General features: G+C 37.3%; 2 protein-coding genes across 3 annotated transcripts in view; both read left to right on the top strand.

The window, feature by feature from the left end:
• Window positions 1-3,220, top strand: part of esyt2b (extended synaptotagmin-like protein 2b) — a 52,935-nt gene extending 49,715 nt beyond the window's left edge. For both annotated transcript variants that reach the window (XM_030123118.1, XM_030123117.1), the window contains 3 exons: window positions 1,877-1,982; window positions 2,075-2,124; window positions 2,227-3,220. In XM_030123118.1, coding sequence (XP_029978978.1) covers window positions 1,877-1,982; window positions 2,075-2,124; window positions 2,227-2,296 — 226 coding nt within the window. In that variant the 3' untranslated portion in view covers window positions 2,297-3,220. The remainder of the gene's footprint in view (window positions 1-1,876; window positions 1,983-2,074; window positions 2,125-2,226) is intronic.
• A 754-nt stretch (window positions 3,221-3,974) lies between these two features.
• On the top strand, window positions 3,975-21,724 carry ncapg2 (non-SMC condensin II complex, subunit G2). Its single transcript, XM_030123114.1, has 27 exons — window positions 3,975-4,052; window positions 4,283-4,392; window positions 4,998-5,177; window positions 6,024-6,138; window positions 6,235-6,392; window positions 7,578-7,712; window positions 7,828-7,922; window positions 7,999-8,155; window positions 8,275-8,367; window positions 8,462-8,587; window positions 8,728-8,907; window positions 9,663-9,815; window positions 10,089-10,311; window positions 10,402-10,499; window positions 10,735-10,905; window positions 11,324-11,394; window positions 11,540-11,693; window positions 12,280-12,453; window positions 12,546-12,659; window positions 14,012-14,158; window positions 15,078-15,177; window positions 15,991-16,190; window positions 18,767-18,901; window positions 20,562-20,665; window positions 20,839-20,939; window positions 21,041-21,140; window positions 21,251-21,724. Exons 2-27 carry the CDS (start codon window positions 4,315-4,317, stop codon window positions 21,300-21,302), a joined length of 3,414 nt encoding a protein of 1,137 aa, XP_029978974.1. The 5' UTR covers window positions 3,975-4,052; window positions 4,283-4,314; the 3' UTR covers window positions 21,303-21,724.
• The last annotated feature ends 691 nt before the right edge of the window (window positions 21,725-22,415 follow it).

Here is a 22,415-nt window from a genome sequence, read left to right as displayed (position 1 = left end):
TAATCTTTGAAAGAAAAGAGTTTTTCCAACAATTTGATCTGTAATTTGTTGCTTAAATTCCAGAAAGATTTGTTTGTACAGTTTTTAACATGGGTCTTTATAGAGGAAGCATGAGTGTCCATGTTAAATGCACTAAGAAACCACCTGTCAAACAAACTGCTGTCAATCCATAACTGTACATCCTATCTCAAAAATTCTTGAAGGTGAGGCTTGTGGTGAATCTGATGAATGTATTGATGGAAAAAATGTGGACAAAAATCACAAGTGAATAAGCAGTGACTGTGGGAAAGTAGTGTTTGTTAAACATGGTAGTGACAGAAATTTAACATTGGAGTGAATGAGAAGAAAATCAGCACTCTGTGCACTTAGAGGTCAGTAGATCAAAAACAAAAGGTTTGAAGATTAAAATGTGAAAAGTGTTTGAAAGAAGAGTTTTTCCAACATTTTGATGTGGAAATTGTTGCTGAAATCTCAGAAATGTGAGAGTTAAGAAGAGTTGTTTCTAGATATTGTAACATAAAACCCAACCCTCTTCACTCTATGTTAGAGTGAGGATGATTTCAGCCAATCAGCTGTCAGTATTCTGTTCCCATGTATGTGAATGGGGTTTGGTATATCGCATTGTTGTGCGAAAAAACTCAAAACTCAAAAAGTGTTGGTGGTATAAATAAGCAGTTTTCCATGTCTGATCCTTGACCCAAAATGCATAAGTAGTCCAAATGGCAAGGGCTAGCTCTCTCCTGTTTTTCATTCACAAAGCAGACACACATACACTACAAACAAAAAGTTAAGGATATTTCTTTCTTTTTTTTTTGTCTTCTTTTTTGGTCATTTTTACTGTTTGTAAATAAAACTATATCTGGTCATTAAAAAAAATGTGGTTCAATTCAATTCACACAGAACAAAGTAAAAAGCACTGTGCAAGAATTCCAACTGAAAAAAAATAGCCCAAAAATTAAAAATATCCTTAACTTTTTGTTTATAGTATACATGCATGTATGCACACAGAGGCCACTTGGCTTTCATAATACAGAAAATCAAAATACTTGAACTTTCAGGAAAGACCTTTGGAGAGAAAATCAGACGGTCATGTGTTTGCTTGTCTCTGCTGGCATTTAAATGGTTTATTTCCTGTGCCATTTAGTAGGTGACTAGTGTGTTGTTGTCTAATTACTGTTACGTGTCAGTGTTGGTGACATTATGTTGGAATCTGTGACTGACCTTCTGATATTCCAGCAAAGCACATTTAATCAGCTCATCCAACAGATAACATATTTTTGTAAACTTATGCCCTGAGGAGACAGAAAATAGATTTTTCCATTGAAAAAGTTTTGGAATCGCTGCTGTAGATGACTTTTGGAAGTTTTATGCTGACACTGAAATCACCATGATTAGACATGAAATATAGATGGGGTAAATGTTTCGCATGCTCAGTAAACTCTGTGGAGATGGACTGTGCTGATAAAATTTTAATAAAAATATATTATTATTGCCATATTTTGCCATCACAAACACACATCCTGCCCTTGCTTGAATGTTTATAGCTGTAGATTTATTAAATGTCTCCGTCTATAACCTGTTTCTGGTTGTGTTGAAAATTGTATTAATGTGGGACTTAGTGTTGTGTTAAAAAACTGTTCTGGGCACATTTAATTGGTCGGGTTATGTGGAGCTCATGATGGGAATTTTAAGTGCTTTTTGGAGGATTTAAGTGTAGACAAGATCAACACACGATGGATCTGTTTGTTGGAATATCTGATTTGGGCTCATTATGCAGCATGATAACGTATAATACTAAATGAAAACATACTGATTTGAACTGACTAGCTTGTTGGAGAATGATCCAACATTAACATATAGATTTGTGTTTGTCTAGGTTTGAGTTCAGTGTTTCTATGGTGGAGCTTCACAGGAGGACGCTGGATGTAGCAGTGAAAAACGGCGGGAGCCTTCTGTCCAAACACAAAGGGCTTCTGGGAAAGGTAACGCCTGCATGACTTTCCTGCCTGCATGCTATTATGATCCTATAAAATCTATAACCACATTTACTCTGTGTGTTTTTCCACATTTGCAGGTGCTGGTAGATTTAAGTGGAGAAGATATATCAAAAGGGTGGACGCAATGGTGATTAAGTTGCATTTTATTGATACCCAGAGCATTCTTGAGTTATTTCTTTATGCATACATCTGACAGTTTAATGTTTTAATTCGTTATTTTGTGTTTCAGGTATGAACTGAGTGAAGATGGATTGTCGTCTTTAAGCATCAGGAGTATTCAAGACCCTCTCCTCACATAGTGATACCCTCCCTCTACTGTAATATAGTGACACTGTTAATTTAAGGGCACATGATTTTGTTATATTTATGTTAATTTTTTCAAGATTTTCAGCATGTAACACATTTCCTAAAGATCATTATTATATGATAACATGTTGTAACATACTGTGTTGAAACACACGAATTGCCTCGTTTCAGTGTTATGTAAATAATCAAATTGCTCATATATATTTACAACAGTTTGCAGGGGTTTCATGGCATTATATTTCCTTAATGGAAGTTATATTTAAATTAACTCATTAAAAATGATACTACTTTTTGTCCAATTTGCTAAAATGTGAATTTTTTGGGGGGTTATTTAAGAAAACCCTTACCAAAGGAAGATACAGTCACAAAAGTGGGTTTTAGGTAGCAGTCTTCATTTGATATTTTTGTCATGCAGTGTTATTTGATTGTTTACCTCTTGTTGTTCTTTATGCTTGATTACAAACATGGAATGCACAATATGCAAAGATTAAAACAAATGCTCCGTATGTTTTTGGAGATCTGTGCAATATTGGTTCGTCTGAGCGTGTCTCAGATTCTGAAGCCGAGGTGGGCATTTTAGGGCTATGGACAAATGTATGATATGAACATAATGGTTTGGCTAATGTTCAAACAAAATGTGAGTTGAACAACATGAGTTATAGAGAAAAATGATTGCATCTGAGCTTGGCTGTCTGATTTATTGTTGAGATGAAACAGCTATGTTATAGGCTTGTACATGTTCCGCCATGCTGATATAACTGTTTGTTTGAGCTTTTGAAAACTTGTTTTGTTTCTTGTTATCTATCCTGTGCCTTAAAAAACTCACTATGTAATTTTGCCTTCTTAATGTTATAATTTTGAATGATATGATGCCTCATGACTTTTGAAGAATAAATGGTTTCTCTTGTGAAAACTATTCTGATTGCTTTTTAAAATTAATCAAATTTTTTGTGTCCAATAATAGACCCTAATGGCTGATTTTAACCCTTTCATGCACTGTCCACTCCAGTGGACAGTTCTTCTCCAGCGGTTCTCTTGTATATTAATGGGTTTTGTTGTTTTAGTTCCATATCAGCCAACACAGTGGACACTTATGCACCATCCCATACACTGTAATTCAGATCATTACTGTAACTTTACTGTTCTTGATAAACCTGATCTGCACTAACATGTCTGAGTGTAAATCAGTTGTTATTTGGTAGACAAGAAGGTTTTTTTTTGCATATTATCTCCATGAAGTGAGTGATTAGTAGCATTAGAATATGTTAAAATGTGAGAAGACATCAGATTAGCAGCATTAAAAATGTTTTTATTTTATTGTTTTCATATCACTTTCTGATATTGGGTTTTAAACACGTTTGTTTACTTCAAAAATTAAATGCATGGATATTTTTGTAACTATAGAAAAAAAAACTCGATTGCATTGTTTTTTTCATGGCTGAACACTGAAGAAAAAAATCTTGACTAAGGTTCTCATAATTCATGCATGAAAGGGTTAATGTTCGGTTTTGTAAAGACTTGTAGCTTCTGGTAATGCCACCATAATTTCTGAGAAACGCCTGTAGATTTTATGCGTTGATTTGTCGCCATCATGTGGCTAAAAATAAGAATAACAATTAGACGTCTGCGTCACCAATACGTACGACGTCATGACGGAATGAGACGTTCATACAAATTTGCGCGGGTCGGCGGCTGTTAGGGAATGTTGTTGTCTGGCGGTCACTTCTTTATGAAATTATAAATAAAAAGGTAATGAATTATGTTTGTTATAGATATTTTACAGTTTCATTTTTAGATATCTTATTACCATCTGTTTGTTTCTAACGTCTTGGATTAAGTTTCGTAAATAACACTTTTAACGCTGAAGACAGCAGTCTGCCATGTTTGTTTTGGTCAGGTTACAGTAAGGTAGCGCTTTTTGTGTGTGACTTTAAATTACAACGTTGTTTCGTTAAATAAACACCGTCACTGCTTGACAGAAAATATACGTATTGCTTGAAAAACGTTCAACATGTCCAAACGAGAGGCGTTTTTACAAGCCGCCTGTAAAGAAAATGTGGAGGACTTCCTTCGCTTTATCCAGCTTCACGTAAGTAAAGTAGTTAAACTCTAAAAGCCTGCAGAATGAGGTAATCTGAGTATTATAACGCATCATTTTCACCCCATTCATTAAGTGTATTGTGCATAGACAAAGTAAAGGATTAAGGTATTTATTTTCCTTCATACATGTAGGTTAACTGAATATACAGTAGTCCTGACTTAATAGAATAGAATAGAATAGAATAGAATAGAATAGAATGCCTTTATTGTCATTATACATATGTACAACGAAATTGTAAGTGACAACTCTCTGGTGATGCGTAGTGCAAAAGTTTAAAGAAGAAAGGAAGTGTAAATATATATACAGTATAAAAACAGACATGTCACCAACCGAGAAAAACAAAACAAAAAGGAAACAGTAGAGCTAAGTATATATTGCACTTTGACCCTGGCTTAAACCATGTACTATAAAGATAAACCTTTTGCATAAACAGCTGTCGCCATTTATTATCATAGTTTATAATACATTTTCTGTTTGCCTTATACTTCTGAAAATAAAAGGTTCTGTAAACACACATTTAAACTACTCTTTGCAGTTGTCACAGTATGTGTCTGTCAATTTGACTGTGTACCACTGTCTGTGTTGTTGAGCAGAAGGACAAGACAGAGCCTTTTGATGTTGAGGAGGTGGTGCAGGAGATGTCCAGAGACCAGCGAGAGTCTCTGTGGGGAAGACTTGTGTCTCTCCTTCAGGATGTCCTGCTGAAGTCTCCTCCCGAGCGCTGGAAGGAGGACAAAGAAGAGGGCATGGAAGTGGAGTCATCTGCAGACCCTGTGAGTTGACACTTACGTATTGTAAAGAGCAGAAAATGTAATCAATAACTCTTAAATGAAGTACTCTTGAGTTGCTTTTATATCAAAATAAAGTTTACAGTGTTCCTTTAAGCAGGGTTCCCACGCGTCCTGGAAAACCTGGAAAATGATTGACCGATTTTCCAGTCATGGAAAACACATGGAAAATGAGAAAAAAGGTCAAATGGCTTGGAAATGGTTACATTATCCTGGGAAATTATTTATCCTCCCCCTGCCTTGTAACTTTGTGTGCCTAAACTGAGATGAAACAAATAGTTTTTCAGTGATTTATTGAAAATATACAAATATCTATAGAGGACATGCAGAAGACTAAGTTGAGTTGGGAATTGCCCAGTTGAACATTGTAACTCAAGTTTGTCATGCTAATGAAGTGCTATGCTGTAATCTGTAAAAGCACGCGGAGTGTGTTTTCATTATTCTGTGATACATTTTTCATAATTATTTTTCATAGATAAATTATAGCCATAGACTGCACATCAAATGTCTGAGTAATAAACATAGAAACAATTTGGGTGAATGCAAGTTACAACTGTAGAAAAGAACACTTCCAAAGAATGAGGGGGAATATATTAGTGTATAATGTGACAACTTGTCTCTGTAGCAGCTGAAAACGTCCTGGAAAAGTCCTGGAAAATAATTTCAGGGACAGTGTGGGAACCCTGTTTAAGGTTTTTGTTTTTGTTGTTTCATGTATGAATGTATTTTCAGTTCTTTGTCGCTTTACAGAAAACAGACAACATAGTTATTTGTACATATTTACTATATATCTGTGTTTTTTTTCTATTTTCTACCTTTTTCTTTGTTCAGAAACATATTATGACTGTTGTGGATGGTGTTACACTAGTGGCCACGGTGTCTGTAAAAGTCTTACAAGATGGTGACACATACAGTGCCCTTCTGGATATTGTCCACACTCTTCATGGTGAGTGTTGTTACCAGTTTATCAGTTTTGTAAATTAATTTGTCTTCTCGTATTGTCATTTCAAAAGTTAAGGCTGTTTTTGTGTTTTTCTTGCAGATGTTCTGGTGTCGATGCCTGTCTCAGAGGCACCACTTCACTCACATATTCACACACTGTGCGAGGCCTGGTGGAAGAAAGGACTGCAGGGCAAAGAACAGTTTGGTCACACAGCTTTTCTCCTCTCTCTGCAGAAGAGCTTTGCTTTGAAGAAGCCAGTAAGTATAAGACATTAGCTATTTTACTTTAAGAGAACTAGCAATTTAAACTATTAAATCATCCATAACACTGGAAAAAAAAAATCTGATTTAATTTTTTGCACATATCGCTAGCTCTACTGTATATATTCCAGGAGGTTGAACACTAAGGAAGGAGAAAAGGATGCCAACTGATTAGCGAGACAGAGGGATTGAGATGGGAAGAATGTGCTGCAGGTTAGGGTGATTAAGGATAGAGCTAGAAATATGTTAACAAGTGAGGAGGATGTGATGAGAAGATGGAAGGAGTACTTTGAGGAACTGATGAAGGGTGGAAGAGGTGAACATTGTGAAGTAGAAAAGATTAGTGAGGAGGAAAGCTTTGAAGAGGATGAAGGGTGGAAAAGAGGTTGGCCCTGATGACATACCAATGGAGGTATGGAAGTGTCTGGGAAAGATGGCAGTGGAGTTTTTAACTAGACTGTTCAATTGGACCTTGGTTCAGAAGAAAACGCCTGAGGATTGGAGGAGAAGTGTGCAGGTGCTGATTTTTAAGAACAAGGGTGATGCGTAGGATTGTGGAAACTACAGAGATATAAGACTGATGAGCTACACGATGAAGTTGTGGGAAAGAGTGGTGGAAGCCAGGCTGAGAAAGGAAGTGAGCGTTTATGAGCAGCCGTGTGTGTGAGTGTGTGTGTATGTGTGTGTGTATATATATATATATATATATATATATATATATATATTATAGCCGTAGACTGCACATCAAATGTTTGAGTAATAAACATACAAAAAATCTGGGTAAATACAAGTTACAACTGTTGAAAAGAACACTTCCAAAAAATGTGTTAGTGTATGACATGATAACTTGTCTCTGTAGCGGCTGAAAATGTCCTGAAAAGGTCCTGCAAAATAATTTCCAAATTTAGGGAAAGAGTGGGAACTCAGAGGAGGCAGAGCTGAAGATGTTGAGATTTTCTTGTGTAATAAGGACAGACTGGAACAAGCACATCAGAGGGACAGCTCAGGTTAGACACTAGGGGACAAAGTGAGAGGCCAGATAGAGATGGTTTGGAAAGATGTGTAGAGGATGGATAGTGAATATATTGATGTTTTCCATAATACTGCAAATCTCTGTCAACCAGGATGTTAGATGTCAGATTTGAGTATGTAAACACTTTTCTGCTTTCTGAATGTTTTCAGGGTGTTGAAATCCAAAGAGTTTGGAGTCTCCATGAGGTGCTTTTGGATCTGGACTACACATCAGAGGACAACAAGCAGATATCTGACCTGTTGCTTCAATGCTTTCACTCTCTCAATTACATCAGAAATGATGATGTAAGCAGAGCAATAACAAGGCACAGTGTCTATTTACATGTGTTACTGTAATGACTTTATTTAATTGTTGACTTATTTGATTTTTGTTTGGCTGATAATGGATATGTTTTGACAGGGAAAGCGATTCCTGGTCTTTCTTTTCAGCTGGGATGTCAACTTCATCTGTGTTATTCATGGCACCATCAAGAACCAGCTGGAGTTCTACAGCAAGTAAGAAGTTTACTTGAGTTTAACTGATAACTACATTTTCGTCATGTTACTGACTGCTCTGTTTTATTCTGTTAAGGACCATGGTTGCTCATATTATGGAGATCTACTTCAGAGGATGGAAGAAGGCTAGTGGGGACTTTTTGGAAAATATGGAGAGCTCCTGTATTCAGGACTTGATGCAGAATGCTATCCTGCTCCCTAGAACTTCTCCTGTTCATGCCAAAGTCAGACAGGTAGACTTATTATCTGTAGAAGTTACTGAGCTGTGCTGAATTCACTTTTTTTACTCTGTGTCCTATCATGGTATGCTCACATTGTGACCGTATTCTCTCTTCCCTGTTCTGACATACAGGTAGTGAGCTACTTCCACGCAAGGAAGGGCTGCCACAAGGTGGACAAGATGCTGTATAATCTCTACAAGCCTATCCTCTGGAAAGCACTAAGTGTACATACAGTTTCACTTATATTTCCTTTATCACGGAGAACTGCTTTTATTCCTCCACTTATCTGTCTAATCTATTACGATTTGATCTTCACAGGTGCCAAACTATGAAGTGCGAGCAAATGCTACTTTGATTTTCACTGAGGCTTTCCCAGTTCACGATCCAGATATGAACAATGAGGGTATAGATAAAGCCATTCAAAAGCAGCTGGACATAGCAATGGTAAGCACTTCTTATATGATAACATCACTCATTAGTAATTCCAGAAAAGTCATAGCCTTATGATCACAAAGTACCCTGGTCTCTTCTTTTTTTTCTATCTAAATTCATTAGACAATAATTAATGACTCTGTCCTTCTCAGGGCCTCCTTGATGACCCTCACCCCACCGTGCGCTCCAGTGCTATCCTGGGGGTCTGTAAAATTCTGGCCAAGTGCTGGGAGCTTCTCCCTCCTACAATTATCACAGACTTCCTAAAGAAGATCGTGATGGAGCTAGCTACTGACGCTAGTTCCCCTGATGTCCGCTGTTCAGTCTTCAAGGTAGGACACAGATGTTTTTCTCTGTTTGGTTGGAGAAATAGTACAGACAATGAAAACTGAATACTGTAGGACGCCTTCTACAATTCACAGTAATTAAATTATAAGATAGGAACCAGATTGAGTTTTTTGGGACTAACATTATCTAAGAATTCTTCTGCTGTTTTGTAATGCTGCATTAATCCATAAAGACCCAGCACTACTTTTGTGGCAGTTCCCAAATGAACTTTTCTGCAGATTTACCCTTTCTTAAGTGATTTATCACCATTTATTATAATGTTATCCACTGTATTTTGCATTGTTTTCAGTGAAAATCACATGTTTTCAATATTTAATTCACTGATCATGTAGATGTTCATTAAAGCTCAGCCTATGCAAAGCATCACACCTATGTATATCAGAAACAGAGAAAACTGAAGAAAAAGGGATTTTTTGAGCAAAGATACTAATAACTGAATGTTAAAACAAGTGTCTCCATCCACTGTCACTGATGGGTTTTACTGGTGAATTAATGATGTAGAAGATGACGGTATTTCCACATTCACTACGGAGCCTCTGAACATCCAAATGGGTCATATCTGATGACCATGAAAAGGTGACAAACTGCATTTTGCACCAATTATTTGCATGTATTGATGGGATTAGTTTGATGATTAGGTCACCAGTGGCTGTTTGGGTCTTTATGGGTTAAAGGAGGAAAAACTGGATTACATGCAGGAGGAAGTAATAATTTGTGGGTTGTATAATGCTCTCCACAGTGTCTGGCCATTGTCCTAGACAACGCTCTCAGCCATCCACTGTTGGAAAAACTCCTGCCTAATCTCAAGTATAGCCTTCATGACAATTCGGAGAAAGTCCGCATAGCTTTCCTTGACATGCTTCTCAAGGTGAAGGCAGTGCGTGCAGCCAAGGTAAGTGGAGAGTTAATTACCTTCATTTGAGTTAAAAATCATCTTGAAAAATTCTTTAAAAGCATAATTTTAAATGCCTGATATATTCAGACATCCTGCTGAAACTGTAGTTAGTTATTCAGTCACATTGTTGATACTGATGATTCATTTTACTGGCAGATGCACATCCTGGGCTGCTTTAATAAAATTACACTTACACACAGTCTGTTACACGATTCCTGTTTGGCACCTTAATACTCTCCTTTTTTTCCCACCATGTCTACCACTTTCAAGTTTTGGGACGTGTGCAACATGGACCACCTGCTGGCCCGCCTGGCTATTGATTCCCAGTCAGTCTCCAAGCGCATTGTCGATCTGCTCTTTAAGTCCTTTTTCCCTGTCAACGAGTCTGAGAAGGAATGGTGTTGTCGATGCATCACGCTCATCCAGATGAACTCTATGGCTGCCAGAAAGTTCTATCAGCACGCCTACAAACACACAGCCCCCACTAACATAAGTAAGCACTCTGAAAGTGGCAGAATTATTTATTACTTTACATTGGTAGTAGTTGTTTATGACAATCTTTTTGTGTTTCTTGTTTTTTCAGTCAAGCTGATGTTGGCCATTCGCCGTGTTTTGAACAGCTGCATCCAAAATGAATGTGACATAACTGACATGAATGAAAGCAACAAGGAGAACAGCACTGTAAGAGACCTGCAGTTATTTAAATACAACTGACTAAATAAGATAACGTACTCAGCATTTTGTTCATAACCGTTTAAAATGATAATTTAATGCATTGTTAGGATGCTGTATGCTAATTTTCCCTCCAAACAGTGGTTGTTTAGAAGTAATGAGATGAGATGACAGTAATAGTATTTTCAGTGTACCTGAGCTTGTAGTGATCTAAATTAGAGTTGTATTGTTTTTTTTTTTCCAGATTGAGCGTGTTCTGCTGAAAAAAGATGTGGCTGTGGTATCTGGTCTGCTGGAGGTTGTGGTCATACTGTGGAGAAGTGTAGAGAAGACACTGAAGCACAACAAGGAGGCCCAGAAGTTTACTTTTGCCAAGTTTAGCAGTGTCCTGGCCAAATATTTTATTGCATTTGAGGTCAGATTCCATTATTAATTAGGCCTATCACTATTTTGTTCCAATCAGAAGTATTTGCACTGCACAAGTGGTGGTCAAAAAAAATCACATTGCAAATTGAGTTTATTTTGTGGATATGAAGAACAATGTAGATTTCTGATTATTTTGAAATCTGTATTTTATCCTTTTAAGTGCACAAACTTAAAATCATTCATTCATTCATTATCTGAACTCGCTTTATCCTAACTAGGGTCGTGGGGCAAACTTAAATTTGTAAATAAAATACAAAAAAGAAGCAACTTTGATTTTACCTTTTTTCCATATGCTGTACATTTTAAATTGCAGCCTTTTGTGATTATATCATTGCACAGGTTGACATTACAATTTCAGTTAATGTAGCAGCTCTTTTCTTTGCTGAAAACTGTCATTTATTTTCTAGCATGAGCGATGCACACCTCCCCTCATACAACTGGCTTCATTCATGCCTCCAGCTGCAGTTCCAACATTCAGGTGGATATTGATGCATGTATTAGTTTCCTAATCTTAATCCCTTATATTCCCATTCGAGTTTTTAGTTGTTTAAACCTACACTTTTCTCCTTAACTGCTATTATCCGGCTTTCCCTGTTCATCTCATCCTGCTCTCTCTTTCCCAGTTGTGGTGTCCTGTCTAAGCTGAGAAGAATGGAATCAGGAGCGGTGCCAAAGCAGTACAGCCAGCTGCTGGACTGCATATGTTGCTGGGGCCAGGCGGCTGACATCCTGGAGTTGATCTCTGACTGGCTCAGTGAGGCCCTGCCTAAACAAGGGGTCAGTCATTACATAATCACAAAGCTATGGCTTGTAGTCGTAAAGGACTGAATACACTGGTCTACAAGTAAAATGCTTCCAGAGTAAAAGTAGTGAAATTTTACCACGTGTGAGTCACTGATAAAGAAAAATCAAGTCATAAATGCTGATTGGCTGAAGTTTCCAAGCTACAGTCTTTGGTCAAAATGTGAAATTCAAGAATCAGCAAGAGAATGGGTTTTACTCAAAGGGAGTATTTGTGTCAGAGCTACCAAATCTACTTAAAAAACACTGCACGTTACAATACATTCACTTCACAGGTTCTATCTAGTGGAAGATTTATAAATCTGTTGTATAAATATACATAAGCCAACATATATGTGTAATAACACTTTATCATTTACCTTAAAAACATCAACAAAACAGCACTTTCATCATTTATTTTCCAGTTAATTTTATTAAAATACATAACATTTAGCACTTTTAATCTCTGAGGCAGATCATTTCTAAAAAAAATATACACCAGTGATATATTTCCTGTGATTGAGAGAGTTTTTGTGCTGAACTGAAAAAGACACTTAATGTTTCGACACTCTTTCAACTTCAGGACAAGGCAAACTTTAATCGAAAGGTACGGATCCAGGAAACAGTAGAGGCCAAACCAGACCTGGCACTGGTTTACCTGGAGTACCTGTTCAGCCACACTGAAACCAGAAATAAAGTCCTGGATCTTGGTCAGGGCCCACTCAAGCAGCTCCATACTGTTCTGGGAAACTGGAGGGTACGTCCATGTAATGATGCTTTTTGTAAGTACTTATGCACTAGGTATTAAGTGTTAGGAAAAGTTCTCAATTCTGATATTTCTGTCAACAGTCGGTCCTGTACACTCATCTCAGCTCCACTGAGGATCCTAAAAGTCCAAGTGTGGAGACTGCACTGAAAGCCCTTGTTTACTATGGCCGTCTTGGTGCACATCTGCAACAAAATGTAAGCCCTCAACCTTATGCTTACCTGACTTTTATTTTCATTTTTTGCATTATTGATGTAGGACATGGGCAGTTTCACTAGAACAGTTTGACATGTGGTTGTTACTTACAGTAATTTAGCCTGAATGGACCACGTTTTGCCCACATTTACTCAGGCAGCATATTAGTGAGGATGCAATCCAGAAACACCACCTAAGGTGCCCACGATTTGCAGGTAATTTGCTAACAACTCACAAAATTATCAACACAGACGCAGCCAATTATTTTCAGTAATAACCAAGATTAGCACAAATTAGCACACAGCCAAATTATGCATCTACACCTGATGAATGCACTGATGAATTGATAAAAGAGAGGCAGAAGGACTATTCTGTGGTAAAACTGGTGGAGGTAGTGGATGGATGTTACCTACTCTAAACTAGTGGTAGTAAAAGACTTTCAACCTGTTCATGAAGGTGGATGTGGATCACCATTGCAAGAGAGGCAAATCCAGGAAGGGGAGGGTACATTCCTCAGAGGAAATTAAAGAAGGAGACCCACAGAGATGTAACATTTACGGGCTGCTATAGAACTGAGTCTGACTTATATTCGCAATTAATATCATTCTTTGGTCAAACCTTTGTGGTAAATACTTTTACTCTTAATGACAGATACTGTTTTTAATATCAGATATAAATGGAGCGCTATCTGTGTCAGCCAAAGGACCAGGAAAAAGATAAGCTGAATATCTGATAATGTTTCAATATTTCATCTGAGTTTTTTGGCCTGACACCTCATCACTATGTCAAAGTAAAACCTTGACACATTGAGCCGTTACATCAGCACACGACTGATAATGATGTCGGGAACAACTCAGGTGAACATGTGAACTGTTTTGTAGTCGATCTGCTCTGATAAGGCCTTCCTCTGTCCTTCAAAATAAATTAAGGCAAGTAGAGAAAAATCTTTTTCTTCTACCGCCTCCTGTCTGTTCTCAGCAGTGCCTCCTCTGCAGAACTGTCATGGTCATACCAGGCACAAATGTGTTAAAACATGCTTTTCTTTGGTGTTAAGTAGGGTCCAATCAGCAGTAAGTCATAAACCTTAGTAAAGCATGACTCCTTTAAATACTCACAAACTTCACTCTTTGAAATGGAAACTCCTACAAATACATATGCAGTTAGATCATGTACAAATGTTACTGTGCCCCTTTAGTAAATATCAGCTGTATTTTTTTTTAACTTTTTTTTTTTTTTTAGTACCAAATGCAGTTTTCCATTAATTCTAAATCTGGTTCTAAATATCACATTTAGCCTTGTCTCCTTACAAGTTAAAGTAAAAAAAGAAGAAAAAAAACATTTGCCTGTTTTCCAGTCCTCTGAAGGTCGGGATTATCTGCTCACTTTGGAGCATGTGGCATCATGGGTATCTGAGAGGGTGCTGCCCTTCTTGGCTAAACGTACCAGTGATGACGGGGAGGAGTCTGAGAAGTCACAGTCACTTGCTGCAAAGATAACGGAGGTGAGCTTTACCAAGAAGCACCGTTTCACAAGCACACTTTACTGTCAGTTTAGGATAGAAAACACTGACAGAGAATTGACTGATCAAAAGCGAAGTGAGCATAATATGGCTCTGTACATATTCACCTCGAACAAATCATAATTAAGTTTTTTTGGTCGTCTGGATTTGTATGACTGCATAGAAATATTTTCAGCTTCTTTGGTTAAACTGCAAATAACATTCAAAGTTCTCATGAAATTCTTAATCATTACATCTGTAGATAAAAATGCATTTTGCTGTAAGTTTAATGATCCCAATTGTTGCATGCAGTGTTGTAGTGCATTCATAAAAATATTTACTGCCAGATCATTACACAAAAGATGGTTTCGCTGCAGGGAAATACACTCAAAAATTAAATCTCCTCGCTCATAAATTGCCGGTTGTATTTTTTTCCGTGCCCTTAATAAAACTCACATTTACTCTCATACATAACCTGTACTCACTCTGTACATGATGCACAGTTGTGTGTTGTTATTCACTACATTAAGTTTTGTGTTGCCTCCTGCCTCCAGAGCTGCCAGTTCTGCTCGGTAAATTTAGACTCCTCATGGATTGTTCTGCTCCAGTCCACACATCCACTCTGTACATGTCTCCTCCTGCTCATCCTGCCATGCTAAAATGAGCTCATTTCCTTATTTGTGGCATTACACTCCAGCCTGTCACCACATGACTGCTGTGATCTGATATTGAAAATAACCCATGCATTTTTTTTTTTTTTCCCACTTTTCTTGCTCATGTCGTTGTGGAGGAGTGTAAACAGCTACCGCTACTACCAGCAGAAATGAACGCGATAATGAAATGTGGGCTTCATCTCTGTAGAGCCCTGTTTATTTTAGTACTTTCTTTTTGAAGCATTAAATGTTTTCTTCCATTTTGCTAGAGCTTCTTGACTGTGTGCAGAGACGTTTTGCTTGTGGGTTTGGGCGATGAGGCATTCAAGGGTCAAATCCTCCACTTGTGCTCCCTCATTCTTCTCTCAGGTGAGCATTAGCTGTTTTGGTGATCTACAAAACAATGAGCCTGTTTACACGCACACCAATAAATGGATAGAAACTTTATTAATCCCGAGGGAAATTCAAGTATTCAGCAGCTTTACATACAGCACAAGAAGACAAAAAACAGAGACCAAAACCCAACACAACAGTGGGTTAGTAACCAGGTTGACATTAAGGTTAGTATACATACTCTAAAAGACACTTGCTAAAGAACTACCTCTAAAAGAGCTTCCTGTACAATACTGTAAATAAAGACTTCTGGTTATATTTACACATTTCAGGGCAGTGATACTCCGATCATTGTCTGATTTCTGGAGTTATCAGATTATTCAAGTGATCATGTAAACAGATCAGGTACCGGCAGTAATCTGATTATGAGAAATCGGATTAACACACCAGGATTTGTCCCTAGTACTCTGATGTCTTCCTGCATGTGTACAGGTTAATGGGATTTATTTTGTTCTTTTACATCTGTGTGTATGTAAAGACTATTAAAATCATCGAAAATGGAGGTTACATAGTCAAACGTGAGCGGAAAACAACTGGAAGTTTAAGTCTACCCTCGCTACATATGTACGTACTCCGAAAGAAAACCGATAAGGGACTGGAGCGTCAAAACCAGCATTCCTTAAGTGCATGTAAATACGTAAGATGTGATTATTACAATCATTCCAGTTATCAGACTTTTATGGTCATGTAAACAGGCTCAATGCACTGAGGGTACAAGTACAACACAGTTACGACATGTTGCTGAAACTGAGCTGATGTATTTATTTGAAGTGTTACCTCTGTTTTCAGAGACTGGCTACCTGTGTATTCCTGCTGTACTGCCCATTTTAAAGGAGGTGGTAGACAGTTATGTACCTGAGGATACCGAGGATCAGGAAGATCAGGAGAATCCAACCACTGTCATTCTGGGCGTGGTAGCTAACATCTTTCAGAAAGTTATAGAACTTTTGGCTCGCCGCCTCAAAAAGGAGCCGGAGGAGGGAAAACAGGTACGTAGACATTGTCGACCCCCCCCCCCCCCCCAGTAATGATTTATGTATCTTATTGATTTACAGATGGATGGATGGATAAGGGTGCTTGCACAGGTCTTAAAAGTCTTAAATAGTATGTAATTTTGAAACACTGTTTTCCAGACCTTGAAAAGTCTGGAATTTTGTGTTAAAGTCTTAATAAAGAATAGAATTTTTTTTTCTCATAATTGAATTTTAGAATTTGCTCAAAGGCACATAATCATGTAAGATAAGAAATACATGAGAAAACATATAAAAAACTTGATTTCACTAGCCAGATGCTACTGGAATGATTGTAGTAAAACTTGTTTGTGTGGTATCCATGCACTTTTGTGATTTTCATAAGTTCTGAAATCATTTCTCAGTCAAACATAATTTACTGTGAATTATACATTTATTCATTCGTGAATTTATTAACATGAACTTCTCTACAACAGGTACTGTCTCAAACAAAAAGTACATATAGTCAAGGTTTGGGGGAAAAAAATTGCAGTTTTGAAAAAGTCTGGAATTTTTATTTGGCTAAAGAGTAAGCACCCAATACATTGGTTGATTGGATTTATCCCAAACTCGTAAATTATAGATTAATAATTATAATATAATAATAATAATCTGGTCTTATTTTGCCTATTATACTGCTTATTAATGCTAGGTGGTATGACCAAAAATACCTTTTTATTTGTGATTCTGACAGTTTCACAATGTATCTTGTTTTTTTTAATTGCTGTTTAATTTTTAATTGATTTTACCTCAGCATAGACCTGTATCTTATTTTAGTCACATATAATATACAAACATTGGTGTGGGCCTTTCTGCATTCCATGTGCATGTTCTCTCTGTGTCTGCATGGGTTCTGTCCGAGTTCTCTGGGTTCCAGCCATCGTCCAAAGACATGCCCCTCAATAGGTTATCTGGTCACTAAATTGCCAGTAGATGTGACTGTGATGAATGATACAGATGAACTGACATGTCCTGAACCTTTCCTTCACCTGTTGGCAGCTAATAATCCAAATATAAATTATATTAATTGTTGTGTTATAAATAACAACCACTATTAAAAAGGGTGAATACAGTTAATAGGGGTTTTCTCTAAAAAACCAGTGTTCAGAAGGATTTTAGTGGTGAACAATGCCATGTAATTTGTTACTAATTGAAGTGTTGAGGCTTTGTTTTTTTTTTGTACCTATTCTCTAGTATTCAGACCAGAAATAAAAACGGGTTACACCAGTTCACCCACTATATCGCCCAGCACTATTACTTGGTTATCCCATGTGCTGTCATTAGGCAAGTTTCCACTGCAATGTACTGCAAATTTTAACATTTTCAGAAAATTATCAGTGCATATTAATGCATCTTTCCATCTACTACTGTTCATCATGTCTGTGGCAGAGGAGGAGAAACCCTAATACAGTGTTCTAGTTACTTACAATTAGTTCTTTCAAAGATATTCTCCCTATTGGTCCACATAAGCAGATATACATACACATTGTTATTTGCAAGGTCTGTTTCCACTTCACTTATTCATTGATACATAGATGTATTTTAGTTATCCCAAACTGGGGAATTACAGTTTAACACCAGCATGACACACACACACACACCCTCACACACACACACACACACACACACACACACAAAATAAAAAATGGAATACCAGAGTAAATAAAAAATACAACAAAAGAGCTAACACTATACATCAGTGTTTTTCAACCTTGGGGTCGGGACCCCACATGGGGTCACCTGGAATTCAAATGGGGTCGCCTGAAATTTCTAGTAACTGATAAAAATAGAAATAAAAATAAAAAAAACTTAATAATTAAAATATATGGTGAGTTGAGAGAGAAAATCATAATACATAAAAGACATAAACAATGAAGCTGAAACTGAAGCACTGTGGTTCTGTTTATCTGTCAAATGTTCATTGTGGTCGGTTTCAGATGCTGCAGCTCTTTCATAATTCATAGTTTGAGTTCTTGTTTGTTCAGTATTAATTGTCAGCCTTGTAAATACAAGCTGGACTGACTGTACATATCCTGACCAAGGAAAATAAAATTCTCACTTTGTGCAGTAATCTAAACCTGGCTTTTCTGCCTCCGTCCATAATAATATACATTATATAGACTAAATGTCATCTAAAATTAATGTTTATTTGCAACATAGTAGAGCATGATGAAAAACAAATTACTTTTAGCAAAAAAAAAAAAAAAAAAAAAGTCTCTTTTGAATGTCTGGGGTTGCTAGAAATTTGTGATGTTAAAATGGGGTCACGAGCCAAAAAGGTTGGGAACCACTGCTATACATTGTACGTATTACATTAGAAATATAAAAAGAATTCATGTCTCACCTTTTACCAGTACAACTACTTGAAATTGTTTTTGAGCCGTTTCAATGTTCTTATTTTTCATGTCACTACTTATAAAATATGAATAAAACCACTTGTGTAAAAGGTCCATTTTGCCTTTGCTGTAGTGGGAAATATATTCATTTTAATTGTCTGTGCTTCTCTGACTGTATCTTTTCTATTGGAATTCTCTCCCTCTGTGTACCTGATACAGCTGTGTCAGTCGGCCACATCAGGCCTGTCAGACTTCCTCCATGCAGCTCAGATCTGGAACCAGGCGCCTCTCAGCGGCGTCTTCTCCACTCTTTTTGCCGTCATCGTGGTTGAGAAGAGACATATGCTGCAAAAGGTGAGCTGAAAGCGACAAGACACTGTTATTTTAGTAATATTTCACATTAGAACTGCACAATATATCGTTTGAGCATTGACATCGCAATGTACGAATGCACAATAGTCACATCGCAGGTCCTGCAATGTAAGAGGAAAATGAACTCAACATGTTCTCCTCTAATTCCAACCTGAGTACCTGACACCAAGGTTATTATTGTTTAACAAAAACGAACGAAATGACGAAAACTAAAACTGAAATAAATAAAAACTATAATTAAAAGAAAAAAACGATAACTAACTGAAACTATTGTGTGCTTACAAAACTAACTGAAATGTATCTTTGTCAATGTCGGATTGATGTCAAATTGTCTTTCGGCACTTCATGGTTCGTCACTTCCAGTCACTTGTCGTTTAGAGTCGGCTTCTCGTCCCCACTCTACCTGGCGATCCGCGCATCACTAATTTCTCTGAATACAACAGCAAGGAAGATAAAAGATATGATAAAATTAAACTAAAACTAAGCATTTAGAAAAAAATAGGACCAATGGCCCTGTAGCTTACCGGCCAAATTAAAAGCTTTGGGAAATGTATCCAGATGCCATTTATTATCACCCAGTTATGTGTATTTATTATATTACAGAAATAGCCCATGTTTTGGTCATATTCCAATCAGATCTGTAAAAAATTCTAATTCAACTTGATATCATTGATACTGATTTATTGTATCAATCCACTTCCTATCTCTTATAATGGGAACATTTTTCAAAGTGGCACCAAATCCAGAATCAGATCCAGATCAAAATAATTTCAATAGCTTGTGTTGACATCATCATACAGAAGCTGTATACCAAGTTTGAAGTCAATCAGAGCTGTAGTTTCAGAGAAGAAGACGATTGAAATTTTTCCCCATAAGAGCCCATGTTAAATTTTCCGTAAGTTCCCGGATCCAGAAGAAGATCCTGATCAGCATGTGGCCATTATGTTTTGGTCATCTCCCCATCAGGGCTGGACTGTAGAAATTTACACTTGATATCATTTATATTTACTGAGTTATTGCATCGATCCACTTCCTGTCTCTTATAATGGGGAAATTTTTCAAAGTGGCACCAAATCCAGTATCAGATCCGGATCCAAATAATTTCACTAACTTTTTTTGACATCATCATAAAGAAGCTGTATACCAAGTTTGAAGTCAATTGGAATTGTAGTTTCGGAGAAGAATACGATTGAAAGTTTTGTAATGGACGACGACAACAGAAGACACCGGACGCCGCATGACAACAATAGCTTACAGCCTGTCAGCCGGTAAGCTAAAAATGAGCAATGAACAAGAGAAAATCACCAAAAACAGACTTGGTGCCAAAAAGAAAAGCAACGTCAGTTATCTGGAATTTTTCAGCTCCAAGAAGGATGATACTGAAACACGTGTTCTGTGTCGATAGTGCCTTGAACTGTCGCCACAACGAGAGGTAACACGACTAATTTGTTTGACCATTTACGTCGTCACCACACAGCCATTATATCCTCCTTTTTTCATATTGCAGGGTTAAAAAAAATCACAATGTCAGTTTTTTCCAATATTGTGCAGCTCTATTTCACTTCCTCAAATTACTGACTTAGTCACCAGCCTAATCAGATGACCTCTTTTTGTTTTTTTTTTTGTTTTTTCTTCTCCAAAGATTACTCATCCTGAAGAAGTGATCGTCCCAGAATCGGTGGAGGATATGCCACCTCTAACCAGCATCCTTCTGTCCATCATCCTCAAGTCATCCTCTGTCACCAGGTAAATCATGTCGAAGCACCTTCAGAAGTATTTATCAAATCACAGAGTACATTTCTGTTTATGAGGTTTTTTTGTTTTTTTGTTTCCTAAAAGTAATGTTGCTGTCTGAAGACCTAAATTTAATGTAGGTTTCCAAATTTGTAAGCAGTATCTTCTTATTTGTTTTAAATCAGGGCATTTTTAACCGAGATCAGCTCGTCTGTGGACTCCGAGGCCATCGACAGTCTGACCGAATTGGCCGCCGTCCTCCACATGCTCGCCGTCATCAGACACTGTGAGTTCAACCAGATTTTCTTAATAACAGGGAAAACTCAGGTACAGATCTTGTATTTTTCCGGCCGCGGTTTGTTGATTGGAAGTTGTTTTGCTGTTTAGCGGGCCAGTGTAGAGCGGGCTTGAAGAGCGCTGCCGTATCTGTCCAGCAGCAGCTTCACAAACATGCCATTGCAGCTGTGGACGGAGGAGACGTTCAGAGGTAAATGATGGAAAACGCAACAAATCCATCACTTTTATTGTAAGATCTTTTAATTAATAACATTGATTTGTTGTAATACCTATGTTTTTTCTTTTCTTTTTTGGCTGCAGGGTTGTCTATGAATCTTCTGTGAGGGCCGTCAATGGAATGTTGGGCTTATGAGTTTCATGTTTTAAAAAATAGACCTATGATGTATAATCTGTGCATTATGTTTGTGTTTTTGTGAAGCAGAAGACAACATGGCATCTCCTTCGCTGTTAGCATTAGATACTATCAGATGCTGGCAAATGAAAATAACAGTAAATACTTAATCGTCACCGACTGGGTTTTTAAAAAGAAATATGGTTTGGATTGAAATTAAAGCCGAGGACAAGTGAAAGTCTGCTACTATGTTTTTCCAGATTGGCTCCACTTATTTGGTTTATTTATTTCTTAATAGCACACATTACTCTTGTCTCTTAGCTTGTGAATTGGGGGGGAATTGATAATGTGAACAAATATTGATTGAAAACTCCAGATGGCAGAAATAACATATGGCTCTTGGATTGACCGGCATTCTTTTTTAAAGACGTCATTTGTAAAAACCCTGCACTTCACTTCTTTCGGTTTCCTTTAAAATGCATATATATTTTTTCATTTTCCGCTGTCTTTGTTCATGTATCTGTTGGTCTGTCTATATCTATGTTTAAGAGTGATGCTCATAAGAATAAACCAGACTATCAATCAGCCTATAGTTGATGTTTATTCTTGTTAAAAGGTTGTCTTGCATCTACAGCAGCTTGCCAGGTAATAACCCTGCACAAACAAGTAATAAATCATCCTTTTTCTTTGGTCTTAAAGGAGAATACAACCAGTGTTCAGAATTTGCATTATTTTACTATTCAGTATTGTGGTAGTTTATAAGCGACATGAAGGTTTTATCTGATTTGTAGCTTCTGGAGAAAGTCGGTCATATTTGCATTTCATTTTCCAGGATAACACATCCTTAACTTAAATAGATGTACTACAACCACGCTGTTAAAAGGCTCCACTACAAGCTGAGGTTCTGCATTTGCAACCTTAAATGATAGTGTGTAGGAACAAGCAGGAGAATGTATATAAAGTCATTTTTCTATCTGTATGCCTGGTGCATTTTCCTGCTGTAGATGTTTTTAAGGCTGAGCTCCCACTTTATATTCTGATGAAGGATCTTCTGTGACACTCAGTCCTGAATCCTAGAGAGGTGAGTCGTCCACTGCAGGTCTGAAGAAGATCTGGATTGTCCAAAAACGTCTT

This window comes from Sphaeramia orbicularis, chromosome 20 (assembly GCF_902148855.1).
Source record: "Sphaeramia orbicularis chromosome 20, fSphaOr1.1, whole genome shotgun sequence".
NCBI classification, from domain to species: Eukaryota; Metazoa; Chordata; class Actinopteri; order Kurtiformes; family Apogonidae; genus Sphaeramia; species Sphaeramia orbicularis.
Note: the sequence above shows the minus strand (reverse complement) of the source record. Positions and strands in the feature narration are given on the sequence as shown.

What these genes read in the sequence shown, in the direction of transcription:
- ncapg2 (XM_030123114.1), top strand. Translation starts at nt 4,315, where the DNA reads ATGTCCAAACGAGAGGCGTTTTTACAAGCCGCCTGTAAAGAAAATGTG. An exon ending in CACAGCCCCCACTAACATAA is followed by an intron (nt 10,312 to 10,401) that starts GTAAGCACTCTG and finishes TTGTTTTTTCAG; the next exon opens with TCAAGCTGATGTTGGCCATT. An exon ending in GTGCACATCTGCAACAAAAT is followed by an intron (nt 12,660 to 14,011) that starts GTAAGCCCTCAA and finishes CCTGTTTTCCAG; the next exon opens with TCCTCTGAAGGTCGGGATTA.